Below are 20,619 nucleotides of genomic sequence, written 5' to 3' on the forward strand. Positions count from 1 at the left end.
TGTGTGTGGATATGAACATGGTGTGTGTGTGTGTGTGTGTGTGTGTGTGTGCGTGGAGTAGAGGATGAATTTGAAGGCGGAAAGATGGATTAACACTACCATTCCCTATTCTCTTTATGTATTGACAAGATGTATTCCAGGGTGAAAAAAAAAAAAAAGAAAATGTGATGGTATGCACCTTTAGTCCCAGCTACTTGGAGCTGAGACAAGAAGATGGCTTGAGCGCAGGAATTTAAGGCTAGCCTGGGTGACATAGTAAGATTGCTGTCTCTAAAAATCGAAAAGGGAAAAGAAAATCATTAGAAAACACATAGTTGTTTTTAATAACTCTAGCATATCTAAAGCAATACGGTACTTTTAGATTTATAAAAACTTTACTGGGAATGAGGCTCAGTGGTAGGTAGTTCTCTTGCCTGGCATGTGTGAGAACCTGGGTTCAATCCTCAGTACCACAATAAAATAAACAAACAAAGTAAATAGGGGTAGAGATATAGAGTACCACTAGGTTCAGCCTTCTGTGCAAAAGTAATGAAATTTATTAAAAAAACAAACAAACACTTGACCATTGGGGTTTAAGGAGGACTAATAAATAACACTGTATTACCCCCATCTGAATTTGTAATCAGTTGAGAAAAAGACAGGAAAATATATGGGACCTCAAAACATCCGCTCTAGTACAGATAACATAGATCAAAAGACATTGCTTCCACATGTGGCTGCAGTATGCCTTCTGATATTTAACCTGAATTGAATTTACCTAGCCAGTCACTAGCACAGCAGGCCTTTCCTATGGGAATGGAGGGCATTCCCCTTAGTAAGAGAAATCCTCTCTGTTGTTAAGCAATAGTGTCTGCCACCAAAATTCAACACCTCAGGTGGAGACGAATAAGGGTGGGGAGAAGCTTAGAGTGTCCCTCTCTGCTTCTCCCAAAACATGAAGACTGCACTATAAGTGGGACCTCTTTCCTCCATCACTGCTATATAAATTGTATTCTTACTGTCAGATTCTATCTTTGGAATCCTGAAAGAGTTATTCTTTCTCTTGGTATGCACACTTAAACACATTTGGTTTTTTTGCTGAGATGTCTTTAGTGTTGATTTAAATTTGAAGAAATTTAAATATCTTGGAGGATAGAAGAAAGGAAAAAAGGTGGGGGCATGTCTGTGTGTGTATGTGTCTCCAGTTTGAAAATGCGATAAGAGGTAAACTAGTCTCATACATTTATTTGCATTGAGATCTCAATTTTCCAGTCTCCTAACTGAGAATTAAGGGACAAGGGATGGAGCATAAGAAGAACAACAAGAGTCTGACACAGTTTTGGCTTATTAATGTGCCTTTTCATTATTTTTCCTCTAAAGATTTAGTAAGGTGGTGATGCTGTTTTATCAATTTGTCACAATATTTTAAAAATTCCTTTTTATTGCCTATGTATGCCATTTAGCTATAGTATGTTATAAACAGTTTTGTCATAGGGGATAAACTGAAAATCCAATCCAGAGTTTCTTAGTGGCATAAGAAATTAATGTAGAACAATATCTGATGGCCTTTCTTAGCAATTGGATACTTGTGGGCTTATACTTCTTTTATGGAGTTTCACTGCAGAGTAGTTTTGTATTTAAGAATATACCATAACTAAACTTTTCCATTTCTTTGTCAATAGATTTTCAGATCAAGAAAGTTTTTTTGCTCTTTTGAGCAATGTTTCCTTGAATATTCTTATATATGCTTTAGTACACATTTCTAGGACTTTCTCTAGGGTAATAGCTGGATGTTAGGGCATGAAGCTGTTCAACTTTATGGTCTAGAAACAAATGTTATCACACCAATGTAAAATTCCTAGCAGTGTTTTCCCTCTAAACGTACTATTACCAGATTTCTTAGTACTATATATACATATGAACTGTTATTCTGGTTTAAGTTCATGAGCTCCGTTATTACTTATGAGGCTTTTGATAGATCTCTCTGTTTGCCATTTGTTTTCTCTCTTTGCACAATACCTGTTAATAGCTTTTATTTATTTTATTCTATTAGCCTGTCTTTTATGAAAATAATTAGTTGGAGTCCTTTTAATTTTTCTCTATATATAGGTTAAATATTCTTTATTTGAAATGTGTGGGGGATAGAGTTGTTTCAGATTTAGGAGTTTTTTTGGATTTTGAAGTATTTACATAGACTTTACCAGAAGAGCATTCCTAGTCCAAAAATCTGAACTGCTCCAAAACTCAAAGCTTTTTGTGTATCATTTAAGTATTGAAAAGGTTTTAGATTTGAGAGCATTTCAAATTTTTAAATTTTAAATTAGTTGTGCTCAGTTTGTGCTAATCTTTTGTCATTTATATGTGTTAGAATTTTTTCTTCAAATTTATATCCTTTTATTGTATCTATTAGACTCTTATTTGAACAGAAGTCCTTAATCAGGTTTTTAAAAGATGAGTACTTTGGTCTTGTTTTCAGGTTCTTCACTTCTGTGAGATTTTAAGAAAAATTCTGTTTGTTTTTAAAACTTTTTGAAGTTTACCTTTCATTTGTAAGTATTTGATACACTGAGAATTGACTCTTATGTGTGGTGTATGGTATGTATCCAATTTCATTTTCCCTTATATGGATAGCCAGAGGTCCCAGAAGATCATTTATTAAATGATTTATCCTTTCCTCATTGATCTGCATTGCCACCATTGAATAGAAATGCAGAGGTGTATAATGGTGAACGTAACAAAAGACCACCTTTGGGCATTGTCTATTCTCTCTGATTGTTACTTCTAATAGACTTGTATAGTATAGCTTTATTGAGGTATAATTTATATAGCATAATATGCACCCATTTAAATGTATAATTCAATGATTATTAATAAAGTTATAGAGTTGTACAGACATCACAACAATCTAGTTTTAGAATATTTCCATCTCCATAAGAGATCCCTTATGCCCATGTAGTCAGGATCCATTTCTACCCTGAGTCTGGAGTAACTGTTGATCTAGTTTCTGTCTCTGAAGATTTTCCTTTCTTGAATATTTTTTTATAAATAAATGTAGCAATATGTGAATTTATATATCTGGCTTCTGTCACTTAGCATAACTTTTTGTTGTTGATGGTGGTGCTGCAAGGGCCTCAGGCATGCTAGGCAAGTGTTATATCACTGAGCCACATCCCCAGTCCACCTAGCATAATGTTCTTGAGTTTATCCATATTGTAACATGTATCAGTTGTTTTGTTCCTTTGTTGCTGAATAGTATTCCATTGCATGAATATACTGTATCACTTGTGTGTGTGCTTGAATGTCCAAGAACTTAAGGTTGAACCTGGGGCCTTATACATGCTAGGCAAATCTTTCAACATAAGTTTTTCTCTTGGGTAGACACCTAGACAGGGAATTGCTGTGTTTTATGTTTGTCTTTTTTTTTTTTTTTTTTTTTTGGTACTGAGGATTGAACTCAGGTGCTTAACTACTGAGCCATATTCTCATCCCTTTTTTAAAAAATATTTATTTAGGGCTGGGAATGTGGCTCAGGCGGTAGCGCGCTCGCCTGGCATGCGTGCGGCCCGGGTTTGATACTCAGCACCACATACCAACAAAGATGTTGTGTCCGCCGAGAACTAAGAAATAAATATTAAAAATTCTCTCTTCTCTCTTCTCTCTTCTCTCTTCTCTCTCTCTCTCTCTCTCTCTCTCTCTCTCTCTCTCTCTCTCCTCTCTCCTCTCTCCTCTCTCCTCTCTCCTCTCTCCTCTCTCCTCTCTCCTCTCTCACTCTATCTTTTAAAAAAATATATTTATTTACAGACAGAGTCTGCTAAATTGCTGAGGCTTGCTTTGAACTCTCGATCCTCATGCCTCAACCTCTCAAGCCACTGGGATTTCAGGCATGAGCACCCAGCATGTTTTATGAACTTAAGAAACTACTAAATTGTTTTCCAAAATGGCTGCATCATTTAACATTCCCACTAGCAGTGTATGAGGGTTCTAATTTCTCCACACTTATTACTGTCTTTTTTTTATTATTATAGCTCTTTTTTTTTTTAATTTGTAGTTCTTCAGAGTGTGAAGAAGTATTTCATTGTGGTTTTGATTGGCATTTCACTAATAGTATTGTGCATCTTTTCATGTAATTTATTAGCTTTAATATATTTTGTTTGGTAAAATGTCTATATCAGATTTTTCGCTTTTTAAAAATAGTTCTTTTGGGGGGGCGTAGTGGCGCTTGCCTGTAATCCCAGCAGTTGAGGAGGCTGAGGCAGGAGGATCATGAGTTCAAAGCCAATCTCAGCAATTTAGTGAGAACCTGTCTCTAAATAAAATACAAAATAGGGGTGGGGGTGCAATCCCTGGTCCCCCCCCCCCAATAGCTCTTTTATGAAGCTGTAAGAGTTCTTTATATTGTTGAGTTGGAAGTATTTACTTATTTTTGTGATACAAGTATTTTCTCTCAATATTTGGCTTATCTTTGAATTTCTTATCATATTTTATAAATTGTGGTAGCTGGGTGTGGTGGCATGCACCTGTAATCCCAACTACTTAGGAAACTGAGGCAGGAGTACTGTCTGAGCCCAAGAATTGGAGATCAGTTTGAGCAACACAGCTAGACCCTGTTTCAAAATGATGACAATTTAAAAAAAGGAAAATATGGTACAGCATAAAACTTGGCTAGTTTAGTCATTCTGAAACATACAGTTTTGCAATTCAATGACATTAAGTAATTCACAATGTTGTACACCATCCCCATTATTTACTTGCAGAATTCTATCATCACACAGGGAAACTCTTTACTCATTAAGCACTAACTTCTTATTCTTTTTTCCAGCTCCTGGTGACATATATTATACTTCCTGTTTGTATAAATTGCCTATTCTAGATATTTCACATAAATAGAGTTACAAAATACTAATTCCTTTCTATATGGCTCATTTGACTTTGTACAATGTTTTTGTTACTGTTGTTTTTGGTTTTTGGTTTTGGTACTGGGGATTGAACGCAGGGGCGCTTTACCACAGAGCTATATCCTCGCCCTTTTTATTTTTTATTTTGAGACAAAGTTTTGCTAAATTTCAAAGGCTTGCCTAGAACTTGTGATCCTCCTGCTCAGCCTCCCAAGTCAGTGGGATTATAGATGTGCCATCACACCCAGCAGCAGTGTTTTTAAGGTTCACCCATATTGGTATATATCAGAACTTTGTTCCTTTTTGTAGTTGAATAATGAGCCATTGTATGTTTTATTAATTCTCTATGGCTACCATAGCAAAATACTAAAGACTGGGTGGCTTAAAAAACAGAAATTTATTTTCTCATAGTTTTGGAGGTTAGAGGTCTAAAATCAAGGTGTTGTTGGTATTATCCTCCCAAAGTCTCTCTCCTTGGCTTGCTGTGTCCTCACATGACTTTTTCTCCATGTATATGTCCCTGATATCTCTCCTCTTACAAGAACATGAGAGGTATTGGCTTAGGGCACACCAATGTGATCTCATTTAACTCAATTACTTCTTTAAAATCCCTGTACCAAATTCAGTCACAGTCTAACAATCTAGTCATTAGAATTTCAACATAGGAATTTTGAGGGAATACAATTCATTCCATATGTATCTATTCCACTCTTTGCTTTGTCTATTATTCTGTTGATGGATGCTCGAGTTGTTTCTGTGTCCATCAGGATTCTAATTTCTCCCCGTTTTCACAATTATTTGTGTGTGTGTGAGTGTGTGTGTGTATGTGTGTTTTAAATAACAGCCATTCTAGTCATTGTGAAGTAGTATCTAATTGTTTTTTTGATTTGTATTTTCTTAATGACAAGTGAAGTTGTGTTTAATGACTATTTGTAGCTCATCTTTGAAGAAATGTGGTATTCAGATTTTTTTTCCCATTTTTAACTGGGTTGTTTCCTTACTTTTTATTTATTTTTATTGAGTTATAGGTACTCTTTAGTGCCTGGATACTGCAGTCATATCAGATATGGTTTGTAAGTATTTTTTCTTATTGTATGGATTGTCTCTTTGTTCTCTTGAAATTGTCCTTTGAGTCCAAAAACTTGTTTGGCTCCTTTTTATAATTTCTACGTCTTTTATTAAAGTTCTCATTTGATTCATATGTTGTTTTCTCTCAGTTTCCTTTAGTTCTTCACCCATGCTTTCCGTTAGCTCCTAGAGAACATTTTTTAAAATTTAACATCTCTGAATAATAATTTCATTGTCTATACTTTCTTAGAGGTGATTTTTGTCCTGCAAGTGATTTATGATTCTTGTTTCTTTGTATGTTTTGTAATTTTTTTTTAATTGAGATCGGACATTCTGGGTAGTATAATGTGTAAGTCATTTTTCCCATTCCTCAGTGATTGCAGATTTGCTTGTGGAGGGCTGGATCCATCTGTGACTTTTCCAAACTATTTTTGCAAAGTGTGTGATCCTTGTTCTATGTGGCCAGAAATTTCCATTTGAATCCTCCCGTATACTTTAAATCATCTCTGGGGGCTGGGGATGTGGCTCAAGCGGTAGCGCGCTCGCCTGGTATGCGTGCGTGCGGCCCGGGTTCGATCCTCAGCACCACATACCAACAAAGATGTTGTGTCCGCCGAGAACTAAAAAATAAATATTAAAAATTCTCTCTCTCTCCTCTCTCACTCTCTTTAAAAAAAATATATTAAAAAAAATAAATCATCTCTGGGTTACTAATGACACCAAATACAATGTAAATGCTGTAGAAATAGTACATGTTCCATACAATGTTTTTCAGATGTTTTGAATCCATGGTTGATTGAATCTGAGGGCCAATTACACTTGATTCTGGTGACAGAGTCTTAGAAGGAGATTTACCTGGGGTCTTAGGTGAGAAGAGGAAAAATTGGCTCCTTTCCATTGGTGATAAAAGAAGCTTAAGTTTTGTGGAGAAATGGGCTTTCAAAAACATTGGAAAGCAGAGCAGAGATATTCAAGGACAAACAGGCACCAATTTCTACTTCTCCTTGAGACAATAGCCTTATTAATGCCAAATTTGCTTTGAAATCCAGGAAAAAGGCACTATTGTTGATCAATCCTCTCGATATAGAAGTATCCTGATTCCTTTAGTGTCTTTACTAATGAAATACTGTAGTAAATTGAAATAATACTTCAGTACATTTTTTCTCAAATGCATGTGACATACTTATTCTAAAAAAAAAATATTCTATTATTTCTGTGATCCAATATTGGCATGACAAAGATTTCCTTAAATATCTGTTCCAAAAAAATGGGCCAAAAAAGGATCTAACTCTCTTGGTGTTTTAATAAGTACCGATAGTGAAAGTTGATGCTGTGGAAAGGACTGAAACTGATATGTCTATGCCAGTCCCTTTGGGCACTTCCAGACCAGTCAAAATACACAACCCCAGGCACTGGGGTTATGGCTCAGCAGTAGAGCATTTGCTTAGCACCTGCAAGGCCCTGGGTTCGAGCCTCAGCACCACATAAAAATAAATAAATAAAATAAAGATATTCTGTCCAACTACAACTAAACACACACACACACACACAAATACACACACAGATTTTTGAAGATCATTACCCCACTGTCACTCGGTACTAGTTAGCTATTCCAGGAACATGGATTATCCCCATTGCCTCAAGAGATGGGAGTCTGAGGAAGGGGGGAAAGATGTTGGCTTGTACATGCCTTTCACTTAGGAAAGATCAAGAGCTCTTCCCTTAACCAGGCATGCCCCTAGTTGTAAAAAGTATCTGATCAGGTTCTAGAGTTCTGAAGTAGTTGATTCCAGTTACTTTTTTTTTAAATTTTTTTTTTAGATGTTGGTGGACCTTTATTTTATTTATTTCTTTATATGTGGTGCTGAGAATTGAACCTAGTGCCTCACATGTGCTAGGCGAGTGCTCTACCATTGAGCCACAACTCCAGCCCTTCCAGTTATTCTTTCTAGCTCAATTCCTATTCTGATATTTAGCCTCAGTGATATCTTTTAAAATGCAAATGTTTTTACTTTGATTAAGCTAACTTCATAAATTTTTCTTTAATGGATCATGTTTTTGTTGGCATATCTAATAATTCTTTATATAAACCATGGCAACACAGATTTTTTTCCTGTGTTTTTTAATGTGAATGGATGGGAGGCCTTCTAGGCAAGCAAGTCATGTGAGGACTTGTAGAGGAAGTGTGGTTTGGTGAGACTATTGAGGGGTAGGACATAGGCTATGTGGGGCCTGTGGAGGGAATTGGCATATTGATGCCCATAGAAAGCCTTTGGTAGAGTCAGTTTTCATGTCAAGAGGGTGGTAAGAAAACCAACCCCAGACTGCATGCTTGCTGAGGGCTTATACTGTCTGGACCTGAGGCTGAGCAGAATTCCATTGAATGTTCTCATACCCATACCACTGACCCTCTGCAGCAGCTGTAAACTACAGGAGAGGCATAAGGTGCCCCCTGCTTAGAAAGCCAAATAGTTTCATGTTTCTTTTTAAAGGAAAGGTTTAAAATAATTTTGTTCCCACAGAGCATATATTGAAGGATGAATATGGAGTTAAGAGGCAATGAATTGATAAGTTGCAAACACACATCAGACATTGTTTAAATTAATAGACCATGCATCATAGCTTGAAATTGTTTCTTATAAGTATTCTTGGTCCTCAGTATACTCATTGTCAAAAACCTCCAACCTAGAGATCTTATGAAGTAGATGATGAAGTCACTATATATGATCTCTGAGATGAAATCTCCAGAGTATTTTAAATAGAAATTACTTTTTGATGTCATCTATTCTTTTCTTTAGTATACCAAAGGAAATGAGAATTTTCTTTTCTTTTTTTATTGATTTTTCTTTGGAGGGTCTTCTTAACATTATGTATTAAAAACATATATCCTGGGGCTTACGCTGTAACCCAGTAGTAAAGTGCTTACCTTGTTGGTGTGAGGCACTGGGTTCAATCTTCAGCACCGGGTTCAATCTTCAGCACCACATAAAAATAAACAGAGACTGTGTGTTTATCTACAACTAAATAAACATTTAAAAAACATATATCCTAACTGTAAGAATGGAATCCTAATTAGAATACTTTATACTCCATGTATGTATAATATGTCAAAATATACTCTACTGTCATGTATATCTAAAAAGAACAAAATTTTAAAAAAGAAAAACAAATTTCCTTATTATCACTATACTTTTAAGATATATGGTATTTTGAATGTAGCTAAACCTAGTTATTTGGAAATTCAAATAATTTGTAACTATATGTGAATTTAAATTTCTCTTAATGTTCATTTTTATTGTAGTTTATACAAAGGGTTGATAATTTAATTGGAATCATCAGTACCTTTTCTAATTGGCCCATGATGCCCTTGTTGTACTGTTTTAATGGGTAAATAGTTTATATACACAGATAGGTGTTTACTTTGGTTGGTTAGAGTTTGATATTATAGGTAAAATCCTTGATTATTTTACAAGATTTTTTAAATTTGTTTATTTTGTTTTTAATTTAGATTTTTCAGTGAGAGATACTTTCTTTCTTGGTTGTATATTAACTCCTGCTGTAAGCTTTCACATATGTAGCTATCCTAGGACACATATATACATATAGCAGTGGGGGAATCAGTAGATGCATTTTTTTAAAAAAAATATTTATTTTTTAGGTATAGTTGGACACAATGTCTTTATTTATTTTATTTATTTATTTTATGTGGTACTGAGGATCGAACTCAGGGCCTTACATGTGCTAGACGAGCCGCTCTACTGCTGAGCTACAACCCCAGTCCCAGTAGATGCATTTTTATTTCAAATCATAAAGTATTACTGAAAGTAAACAGTATTTTAAAATATTAAATTATCTAATCCTTTAACCCTTTTATATAGGTTCTCTTAAACATTTTTTTTGTTCCCAAATTTTGGCTTTATTGTCAAGTATATGAATTATCAATTCAAAGCAAATATTTACAACTGTCATTTTTCTCCTAATTGTTTATCTCTTTAATATCTTTGTTAATGATTCTTCTAATACCTCTAATATAAGCCAGGTGTTCTTTTTTTATATTTTTATTGGTACATTAGAATTATACATAATGGAGAGATTTGTTGTTATATATTTGTAAATGCACACAATTTAATAGTCTAACTTGGCCAGTATTATTCCTCAGGGTTTCCTCTTTATCTTCCCTCATCCCTCCTCCAGGTCCCTTTCCTCTTCTGATCTCCTTTGATTTTAATAAGATCCACCTTCCCAGCCCACAGTTTTCTTTTTCTTTTTCTTCTCTAGCTTCCACCTATGAGAGAAAGTATCTGATCCTTGAATTTGAGTTTGGCTTTTTTGGCTTAACCTAATGTTCCCAATTCTATCCATTTTTCTACAAATTATATAATTTCATTTTTCTTTATGAAAATCCAGTATTTTATTTTTTAATTTATTCTAATTAGTAAGATATGATAGTAGAATGCATTTTGACATATTGTACACAAATGAGGCATAACGTCTCCCTCCTCTGGCTGAACATGGTGTAGAGGCACACCAGTAGTGTAATCATACATGTATATAGGATGATAATGTTCATCTCATTCCACCATCCTTCCCATTCCACACTCTCTCCCCTCTTCTCCCTTCACTCCCCTCTGCACAATCCAAAGTTCCTTCATTCTTTCCCTTTTACCCGCCACCCCAAAATTACGAATTACCGATTAGCATCAGAGAGAAAACATTCGGTCTTTGAAAACCCAGTATTCCTAATTGAGTCTTATTCGGTTAAGAAATAGCAGTATAAATAATAGAGATAATTTTATTTAAAATTATTTTTTATTTTCATTGGAAATAAACATCATTTTAAAATTACTATTTAAAATTTCCCTGGTTACAAAATTCACAATTTGTGTAACTTTTCTCTTTTTCAGAAACCTTTTTCCAAAAAGAACAAAGGAACTCAAATCAGTTGTCCATAGTGCTCCTGGTTGGAAATTATTTGGTAAAGTCCCTCCCAGAGAGAATCTTCAGAAAACTTCCAGAATCATTCAGCAGGTAAGTACTAATATGGCTATGTAGTTTACTATAATTTTTAAAGCATTCTTTTTGTTAATGACCATATTCAGTTTCATTTTTCTAGATAAAAATTTTTAGGATCATAGATACTTACAGTAATCTTAATTTTTTTAAAAAAAAAGGCCACAATATTTTGATTATATTTTATGGTTGAGATAATTCTTTAAAGTAGCAGAACATTGATTTTCTTTCCCAATTATTCTTTGGATAGCTTAAGAAAAAAAACTTAGCCAATCACTCTTACCAGATACTTTGATTTCCAGTTATACTTGATAACATTTGCCAGTCGTACAGATTTTATAAATATTGCTAGTTGTGAACTGATATTATAGCACAAGTTGAAAAGATTATGCAGCTGAACTCAATTGTTTTACCAGTGTTCTATCTAAACAAAGGACCTTTCAAGAAGAGTTGCCACAGTCTGTTTCTAGTAATTTAGAAACCAGTTCTTCTAATATCCATATTAATATCCACATTTTTGAGTTACTAAGATTTTCAGATCTTATTCGACTCCTGAACTTGTGTTTCTCAGTACTGGATCAGTGAAACTTGATCAGTGTGTAGTGTTTTAAAGTTCATAGAAGTTATTGCTTAGAAAAAGATACATAATAAATATCCTGTTTTTCTCCTGAATTGCAAAATTTAACATAGCCAACACCTATAAACATAATCACATTAAGGCAATAATCATCATTCAAATTGGAAAAAAAAATCTTCCTCTAAGGATTTAAGTGTTCCTTTAATGCTCAAAAGAAAAAAAAAAAGTTTCCCAAGTAATATAGAAAAGTATTTTTGTAACATTGTTTAAAAACATAGTAGTTAATTTTATTTACAACTAATTGAAATATAGAGAAAAGCTTATATAGCGGCTGAATGTAAAACTAGAGTGTTCCCAGACTGTGTGCTAGGTACCCTGGTGTGCAGCAGTTTACATACATGGGAATCATGCAATATTTAAACTTGTTATGGTAAGCTCACTATTACTCCACATCTGTCAGATATGGTGAATACTGGTAACCTGAAGAAGTACATAGTTTCAACATTAAATGGCACTGCATACTTTTTTGTGACATCATAACTTTGTGACTGGTTTTCCTTAGGTTGATGTGATAAAAAGCAAATATTGTACAAAAATTAGTATATGACAGAAAATGGGGGTGATGTTGTATAATCTGATTTCAGAATTTGAGAAAGTATACAGTATATGATAGACATACAAGATCAGTTAGTAATTTATTCTGGTTATTTAAGAATGAAATAAAACTTCAACTTAAGTGTATTACTTTAATGTTTAATTAGTGATAAGATATTAATTCTTATTAAATAAGGTGGAGATAACTACATATTAAACAGAACCATTATTTTTTTGTTTTGACTTAGGAGGTGCTATAAAAAAAATTGCTGAGGGCTGGGGAATGTAACCCAAGTAGAGGGCTTAACTAGTGTGCATGAGGTCATGGGTTCCATCCCAGCATGGGAAAAAAATTACTAAGATACTAAGAGAATTGTTAACCAATAAAGATTGGGAACCTCTGCTTTTGTGACACTTTTAAGTTTTACCTCCTTTTTTTATTTTGAAGTCTGAAGGGAACTGGTGTTTTTCCAGAAGACCAAGTTCGCCCTCTAGAGGCCAAACAGTATTCTTACTATTGAAAGTTTGTAAAGGTATTCTTGACTCTGTCCATTTATCTTAAATATGCATGTAAAAATATTTTTATATCTATGTAAATTAACACACTGCAGCATTTTCTTACTTTGGGTCCCTAAGTCATGTACTGATTGAATAACTGTCTTCGGTGATATTCTGTTTTCCTTTAATCTGTTGTTTTCATTTTGGAAAACAATGGCCTTACATTTCTCTCTTTTATCTATATTATATAAAAATTTGATGAGTAGTCAGGTAAAGAACACCAGTTATCTGTATGAGAAGAAGAAGTGGAATTGAAATGTGGTTGCCATCCGCTACAGTCCCTTCTCTGGACCTTTTAGATGATAATTACTTCTACCCGTTTATTTCAATTTTTGAGCTTTCCTTTTGTGTGTAGGTACTAGTCTGTATTTTTTGGTGCCTTTTTCATATTTCTGTGTGTTGTCTTGGAGGCATGATGGATAGTCAGATCATTGTTCCTCTTACCCCTTTCCACCCTCATAATATATATTGTCTTCTTCCCTGCAATTGCCATTTTCAAAATGGACATGTTTTTTCTTTATAGCAATGGTAAACTTGCAACTTTGTCTCTGTTCCAACTTAAAAACATTTTTTCTCAGCTTTGATCTTTGAATTCTGTAAAATATTATAAATATAAAACTTTAAGATTCTTTATCATGTACTCCTTTCAAGTGTATTTTATATGTTTAGGGGCTGGGGATGTGGCTCAAGCGGTAGCGCGCTCGCCTGACATGCGTGCGGCCCGGGTTCGATCCTCAGCACCACATACCAACAAAGATGTTGTGTCCGCCGAAAACTAAAAAAAATAAATAAAAATATTATCTCTCTCTCTCTCTTTAAAAAAAGTGTATTTTATATGTTTAGAATCTGAAATTAAAAAGGAACACATTACCAGTGAAGTCATGAAGAATGTTAATCTGCCATATTTTAAGATAGGGTCTTTGTCTATTAAGACTGTAGAAAATGAAAAGGTAGCTAGCAATTCAGGTGTAAAACTTCCTGAAAAAAATGAAGAAGTGCTAAAAGTATTAAGGTCAAAATAAATCCCTTTGAATTTTCTAGGTGCCTCACTTGCTTTTTGAGTGGCAAAGCAGTAAGATTTATTAGGATATTAAAGTGGTAATATTATTTCATTGTATAATAATTTAAAAAATGTTTTTAGTTGTATATGGGCTCAATGCCTTTATTTGTTTTTATGTTGTTCTAGGATCGAATCCAGTGCCCCACACTTGCAAGGCAAGTGCTCTACCACTGAGCTACAATTTCAACCCCTCATTGTATAATTTTTAAAGCAGGTGTTCAGAAAGAATTTGCTATGTTCTGAAGTATGAGTATAATGAAGTTATTGGGCCATAATTCTTTTTTCTAAAATTTTAATGGAAAAACCTCTGTAAGATTATTCACTAAGTAAATGGGAAAGTAAGCTTTGATTTATATAACTTTTCTCTATTAATTACTAATGACATAACACATTATTTTTTCTTTATAAAATATAAAACATTAAAGGATAATATATATCATTTCAGTTTCCTGTCACATTTTTAGACCCTTTTAAAATTTATTTTTTATATGAAAAACATTATATAATTATTTTCAAATATGTATATTTTTACATATATTGTATTTATCATATATAATTTTTCCAGTTTATTTCAAGAACAAATTATCACCATATACATAATAATTAATATATTTTTATATAAAATTTAACTATGTGTTTTACATAAAGATACATAAAATTTCTAAGTGTGAAAGTTGGTTATACTTTTTTTATATATATTTTTAAAAAATATTCTTTTAGTTGTAGATGGATACAAAATCTTTATTTGTTTATTTATTTTTATGTGGTGCTGAGGATCAAACCCAGGGCCTCACATTTACAAGACAAGCACTCTACCACTGAGCCACAGCCCCAGCTTTGCATTTAACTTGATGATCAATTCCCAAATCACAACAATATTTATGGTATTATTTTTTGAGTATTATCACATGTGTTCTCTTGCAGGTATGAAATTCCTACTTGTGGCCTTTTGAACCAGTTGGTGAGCCATGATAAAAATTGCATCTATTAATTATAAATAGTACTTCAGTTATATTTTAGTTCAATTGGCCTGGGTTTTGGTTTTTGTAATAGAGAAAGTTGGAATACAGATAGTTTTGCTATCTGACCTTCAAACTGCAAGTGAAAATAATTTCAAATAAATATATATAATACAGTTACATCGTAGATTGAGTATACCCTATTCATGTCAAACTGACATTTTTTCAGTAGAAAGTGAATATTATTTTGGGGGGGGTTAGATACTATTTTTATATTGGTATCCTTCATATGAAAACAAGATTGTAGTACTTATATGACAGTGCAAGTTTTTCAGCATATATGCCATTCTGAGTTAGATAAGTTTTAGTTGTTACATCACTTTCACACAACTTGCCAAGCAAGGATAAAAAGTTTTAAAATACCGATTTCTTAATCTGGGCACTTTAGACTGTCCAAAAATAGAATAGGTCATTCTTCTCAGTTAATCCTTTGATTTTGAAATTTTTAAACTTTTAAGAATAATAACATAGAAAGACTAGCATATATATGCTTTGTGAGTAGTTGTTAAATATATAACACTTCGAAAATGTTAGAGTTTAATTTTTCTGGTTACTAATGTTATTAGTGTTTGTAGTATTATAATATTTGAAAACAAGTTAATTGGTTATGCTCTTGGTTTAAAATTTGGATAAGTCCTACAAAAATAAAGTACTTTCTTCCTCATTGTTAAATTGTGGAGAGGCTGGACTGTTTTCAAAATTTATTTTCAAAAAGTCCCTTAAAATATTATACCCTTGCATGTTTTGTTTTCACCTTCATCTATCTAATTTGTTGTCACCTTAAAGGTAGTGAATAAAACTACCTTTCTAGTTGCATGTGTGTTCTTTATTCAGAATTGATAAATTATGCATATGTTATGTATGAATAAAATGGCTTTCAAAAAAGTTAATTTGTATACTCTGAAGATTAAGAGATGAACTCATAACAATTCTGGTCCTTTGCTTCTGGAACATGGGAGATGTATCAACCACAAAAGAGGAGGTTAAATTAATTAAAGAAGACAGAAAGAATTCAAAGCATTTAAGTTTCCTAACGTTAGTCTAGAATTTTGAGGGAAAGTTTTTCCTATTATCAGAAATAGAGACTTAGAAATAATAAGTTGTAGTTAGGAGATACTGAGGCCCTGTTGTTTGATTACAGGCATACAGTTGAATATGAAATTTAAAATTTTATTCATTCTGTCTTTATCTCAGTTTTGTTTATTATGTCAGGTTTCAAATTAGAGTAAACAAACAAAATTGTGCTAATAACTGCCAAAATGAAGTTTACTAAGGCACTCCTGTATATACCAGAATGATTAAATGCTTGAAAAGTCCTTAAAAGTATTGCACTCTTTGTTTTGTTTTCACCTTTATTTACCTAATCTCTTGTCACCTTAAAAAGGCCCAAGGTTTTGGTTAAGTTTGAAATATGGTATGGGTTTTTTCTCTCCAAATTTACAGATTCTGGAATAAAATTTAGGATCAGCAAAGGCATCATAATTGGCCTCTTCACCCCAAGCATGATGATGGTTTCCCTAGCTTGGATGAGGTGGTGTTAGGAGGTTCTTTTATGTTGGGCAGAATTTTTTGTTGTTGTTATTGTACTGAGCATTAAGCTGAGCTACATCCCCAGTCCTTTTTTTTTGGGGGGGGGGGGGCTGGGGATTTAACCCAGGCCCTTGTGCATGCAAGGCAAGCACTCTACCAACTGAGCTACATCCCCAGCCCACCCCCAGTCCTTTTTTTAAAAAAAATATTTTTATTAGTTGTTGGTGAACTTTTATTTATTTGTATGTGGTGCTGAGAATAGAACCCAGTGCCTCACACGTTAGGCAAGCACTATACTACTGAGCCACAATCCTAGCCCCCCCCCCCCCGCCCCGACCCCGTTCTTTTTATTTTTTGTTTTGAGACAGAATATTGCTAAGTTACTGAGACTGGACTCAAACTTATGATCCTCCTGCCTCAGCCTCCTGGGTTACTGGGATTACAGAAGTGTACCATCACGCCCTGCCAGATATGGTATTGAGGTGGTATAAACATGGAGAGGTTTCTTGTTTGTTTGTTTGTTTCTGAAACATTCTTCTGGTTCTCTATAAACTCTTTACAACATATAGGAATGGAGAGTTTACTTACTAATGTGGTTTAACACTAACCCTTCAAGGATAGTGTTTTCATTGTCTACTAAACCCTTAAATTCAAGTTAGTACATAGATATCAGTGTATATATTGGGCTATTTTACCTTTTCTTCCTTCCTTCTTTCTATTCTTTCTTCTTCCCAATCCCCATATTTTGATTTGAAGGCATCTGCTACACCTTCTTTATGGTATGTACCGTTAGGTATAGAACACAAGTCACCAGAATGTAGTAGAATAACATTTGCTACCAACTCAGTGTGTAACTTCAAGTTTGCAGACCCTAGGCCTTTTCTTTAGCAGAACCTAATGAACAAGTTTTTGAACTCATCCTGGATTCTTCTTTAAGATCATCTGGCTTTCATTTCAATGAATACATAACTTATTTAACAAATATTAACTGTGTATAATACAGTAAACATGGTTTAAATTCTTGGCATATAAATAAAAATGAGTCCTAGCCTTTGAGTTAGAAAGCAGAGAGAGAAAAGGGTTGGTATACCCATTTCCCCTTTATGAGTATACCTTCAGTGAATCTAACTTCCTTTGTATTGCCTTTGCCTCTTAGTAAAAGACCATTTGGCTATATTTATGTGGGTTTATTTCTGGGATCTGTATTCTGTTCCATTGACCTCTTTGTCTATCCTTTTACCAATGCCATGGTGTCTTGATTATTGTAGTTTTATGGTAAGTCTTGAATTTGGGTAGTGTCAGTCCTCTTGACTTCTCATTCAGTCCTGAATTGGCTATCCAGGGTGTTTGACCTCTCCAAACAAACTTTAGAACTATATTGTCATTCACAGAGTAACTTGCTTAGATTTTCTTTGAGATTATGTTGAATCTATAGATCAATTTGCGAAGACCTTACATCTTGACAAGATTGAGCTTTTGTATCCATAAACATGGAATATTTCTCCATTTATCTAGTTCTTTTCAATATCTTGTATCAGGGGTTGGGGATGTGGCTCAAGCAGTAGTGCGCTCGCCTGGCATGTGTGCGGCCCGGGTTTGATCTCAGCACGACATACAAAAAAGATGTGTGTCCGCCGAAAACTAAAAAATAAATATTAAAATTTTTTTTTTCTCTCTCTCTCTCTCCCAGCAACTTGACAAACTGAAGCAGGAGGATCATGAGTTCAAAGCCAGCCTCTGCAACGTAGTCTGTAGATGAAAAATAATATTTTTTTTAAAAACAGAGCTGGGGATGTAGCTCAATGGGAAAGCACCCCAAGTTCAATCCCCAGTACCCTGACCCCCAAAAAAGTTCGAAAGATATTTTCTTGGTATAAAATTCTGTCAACAGGTTTCCTCCCTCCTTTCAGGAATTTAAAGATTTTTCTATTGCCTTTAAAAAAATTTTTTTATTTGTTCTTTTTAGATACACGTGACGATAGAGTATATTTTGACATATTATACATATGTGGAGGATAACTTCCCGTTCTTGTGGTTGTACATCATGTGGAGTAACACTGATCTGTATTCATATATGAACATAAAAAAGTTATATACAATTCATTCTACTATCTTTCCTATTCCCAGTAACCCCCTTCCTTTCATTCCCCTTTGTCTAATTCAATAAACTTCTATCCTCCTCCCCTTATTGTGTATTACCTTCTGAATATCAGAGAGAACATTCTGCCTTTGTTTTGGGGGATTATTATTATTTCACTTAGCAGGATTGCCTCCAGTTCCATACATTTACTGGCAAATACCATAATTTCATTCTTCTTTATGACTGAGTAATATTCCATTGTGTATATTTTCTTTTTCCATTCATCTATTCAAGGGCACTTAGGTTGTTTCCATAGCTTAGCTATTGTGAATTGAGCTGCTATAAACATTTATGTGATTGTATCACTATAGTATGCTAAGACCTATTGGTGTATAGTATTTTAAGTCCTATTTTAAGTCCTATTGGTGTATGCCAAGGAGTGGGGTAACTAACTGCAAAGGTAGTTTCATTCCAGGTTTTTTGAGGAATGTCCATGTTGCTTTCCAGAGTGGTTGCAGCAATTTGATCTATTGCCTTTTGACTTGCATAGTTTCAGAGAAGTCTGTAGTCATTTTCGCTTCAGTCCTTTTTACCTTTTGCTTTTTTCCTCTTAGTTCTTCTAAATATTTCTTTTTAACATGCTTTCATCAATTTGATTATGATGTCCTTTGATGTGGTTTTATTTGTGTTCTGCTTAGAATTTGGTTAATTTCTTGGATCTGTGGATATAGTTATTACAAAAGTTGGAAAATTTTTAGCCATTATTTCCTCAACTATGTTTCTCCCCAGACTGCAGCTACACATACTTTATGCTACTTTATATTACTTTCTAAAATTCTGCTTATATTTTTCCATTCTTTTCTCTTTCTGTGCTTAATTTTGGGTAAGTTCTACTGCTGTATCTTTAAATTCATTTATGATTCTTTTGTAGTTTCTAATATTCAAGATCTGAAATTTTTACTGGAGGTTGTTAATTGTAGATTAAATAGTGCAAAAGAAAGTAAGTCATTGATAATTTCTTGTGGGGTAAGTTAGTTCTAAAGAAAGTTATTCTAGACCTGAACTAAAAAAATGTTTGTAATATAAGCCATAAAAGATTCATACTGAAGCATATGCAACTTTACTGCTGGGCAGAACAAAGTCATACATTATCTAGTACTCAACAATCTAAAATTTACAGAAAGTAAGTCATTGATAATTTCTTGTGGGGTAAGTTAGTTCTAAAGAAAGTTATTCTAGACCTGAACTAAAAAAATGTTTGTAATATAAGCCATAAAAGATTCATACTGAAGCATATGCAACTTTACTGCTGGGCAGAACAAAGTCATACATTATCTAGTACTCAACAATCTAAAATTTACAGTGTCTTATATTCAGCAAACAAACTTTCTGGAGGGTCTTGTTTTCTGAGTGTCCTCTATATTCAGTGATGACTTTCCATTCTGGTTCATGACAATGTGAATAATTTGTAGCCCTGAATGAGCTCTGAGAACTGTTGGGTCACAGATCCCCAATAATTATTTTTGCCCCCGAATTTTTTTTTTGGCCCAGCTTTGTAGTGTTTCACATTTTACATACATAGGTTGGTATTCAGCTAAAAGATGGAATAGAACTGCTAGATCATTTCTGGTGTTTTTTTCTTAGTGAAAGGATTTCTTTTTTGCTATTTTGTGTCAAAAATTCTAGTACCCTTTGCCTTTCCAAACAGTAAGCTTTATTTGAGTTCCCACTTCCAATACTGATTTTCAGAATTGCCACCAGCAGGCTGGGATGTAGCTCAGCAGCAAAGGACTTGTCTCACATTTGCAAAGCCGTGGGTTCAATCCTCTACTTCCAAAACAGAAAAGACAAAGAATTCCACGAATTCTACCAAAAAGGTGTGTGGGGGGGTCCTTCCCAAAAAGAAAAGACAAAAAAAAAAAAAGAAGAAGAAGAAGAAAGAACCCCACCAGACAACACAATAATTATGATCATTAAGCTTACCTTGTATCCCCTTTGTCAGGAATCGTAGAGGTTGTCTTCAGTGAGAAAGTTGGTGTGAATTACCCAATTCACTAAGCAAAAGTCTGTACTCTGTTTCTGAAGGAAAAAAAAAAATGTTTTTCAATGCTGGGATTCCAACCCTTGCACATGGTAGGCAAGTGCTCCATCACTGCACCACACTTGTAGTCCCCTTCCCCTTTTTGCCAATTTGCATATATAAGTTTTAGGAATGTATGTGAAAACTTATTTAGATTTTTAATCATATA

At 34.0% G+C, this 20,619-nt stretch overlaps 1 protein-coding gene across 2 annotated transcripts in view; it reads left to right on the top strand.

Moving 5' to 3' along the window:
* The window catches only part of TBC1D12 (TBC1 domain family member 12), a 91,326-nt gene that overhangs the window by 21,452 nt on the left and 49,255 nt on the right, over positions 1-20,619 (top strand). For both annotated transcript variants that reach the window (XM_081267712.1, XM_081267713.1), the window contains exon 2: positions 10,847-10,970. In XM_081267712.1, coding sequence (XP_081123838.1) covers positions 10,847-10,970 — 124 coding nt within the window. The remainder of the gene's footprint in view (positions 1-10,846; positions 10,971-20,619) is intronic.

The sequence above is a fragment of the Spermophilus citellus genome (assembly GCF_964194105.1).
Source record: "Spermophilus citellus genome assembly, chromosome: 15".
In the NCBI taxonomy this organism is placed as follows: domain Eukaryota; kingdom Metazoa; phylum Chordata; class Mammalia; order Rodentia; family Sciuridae; genus Spermophilus; species Spermophilus citellus.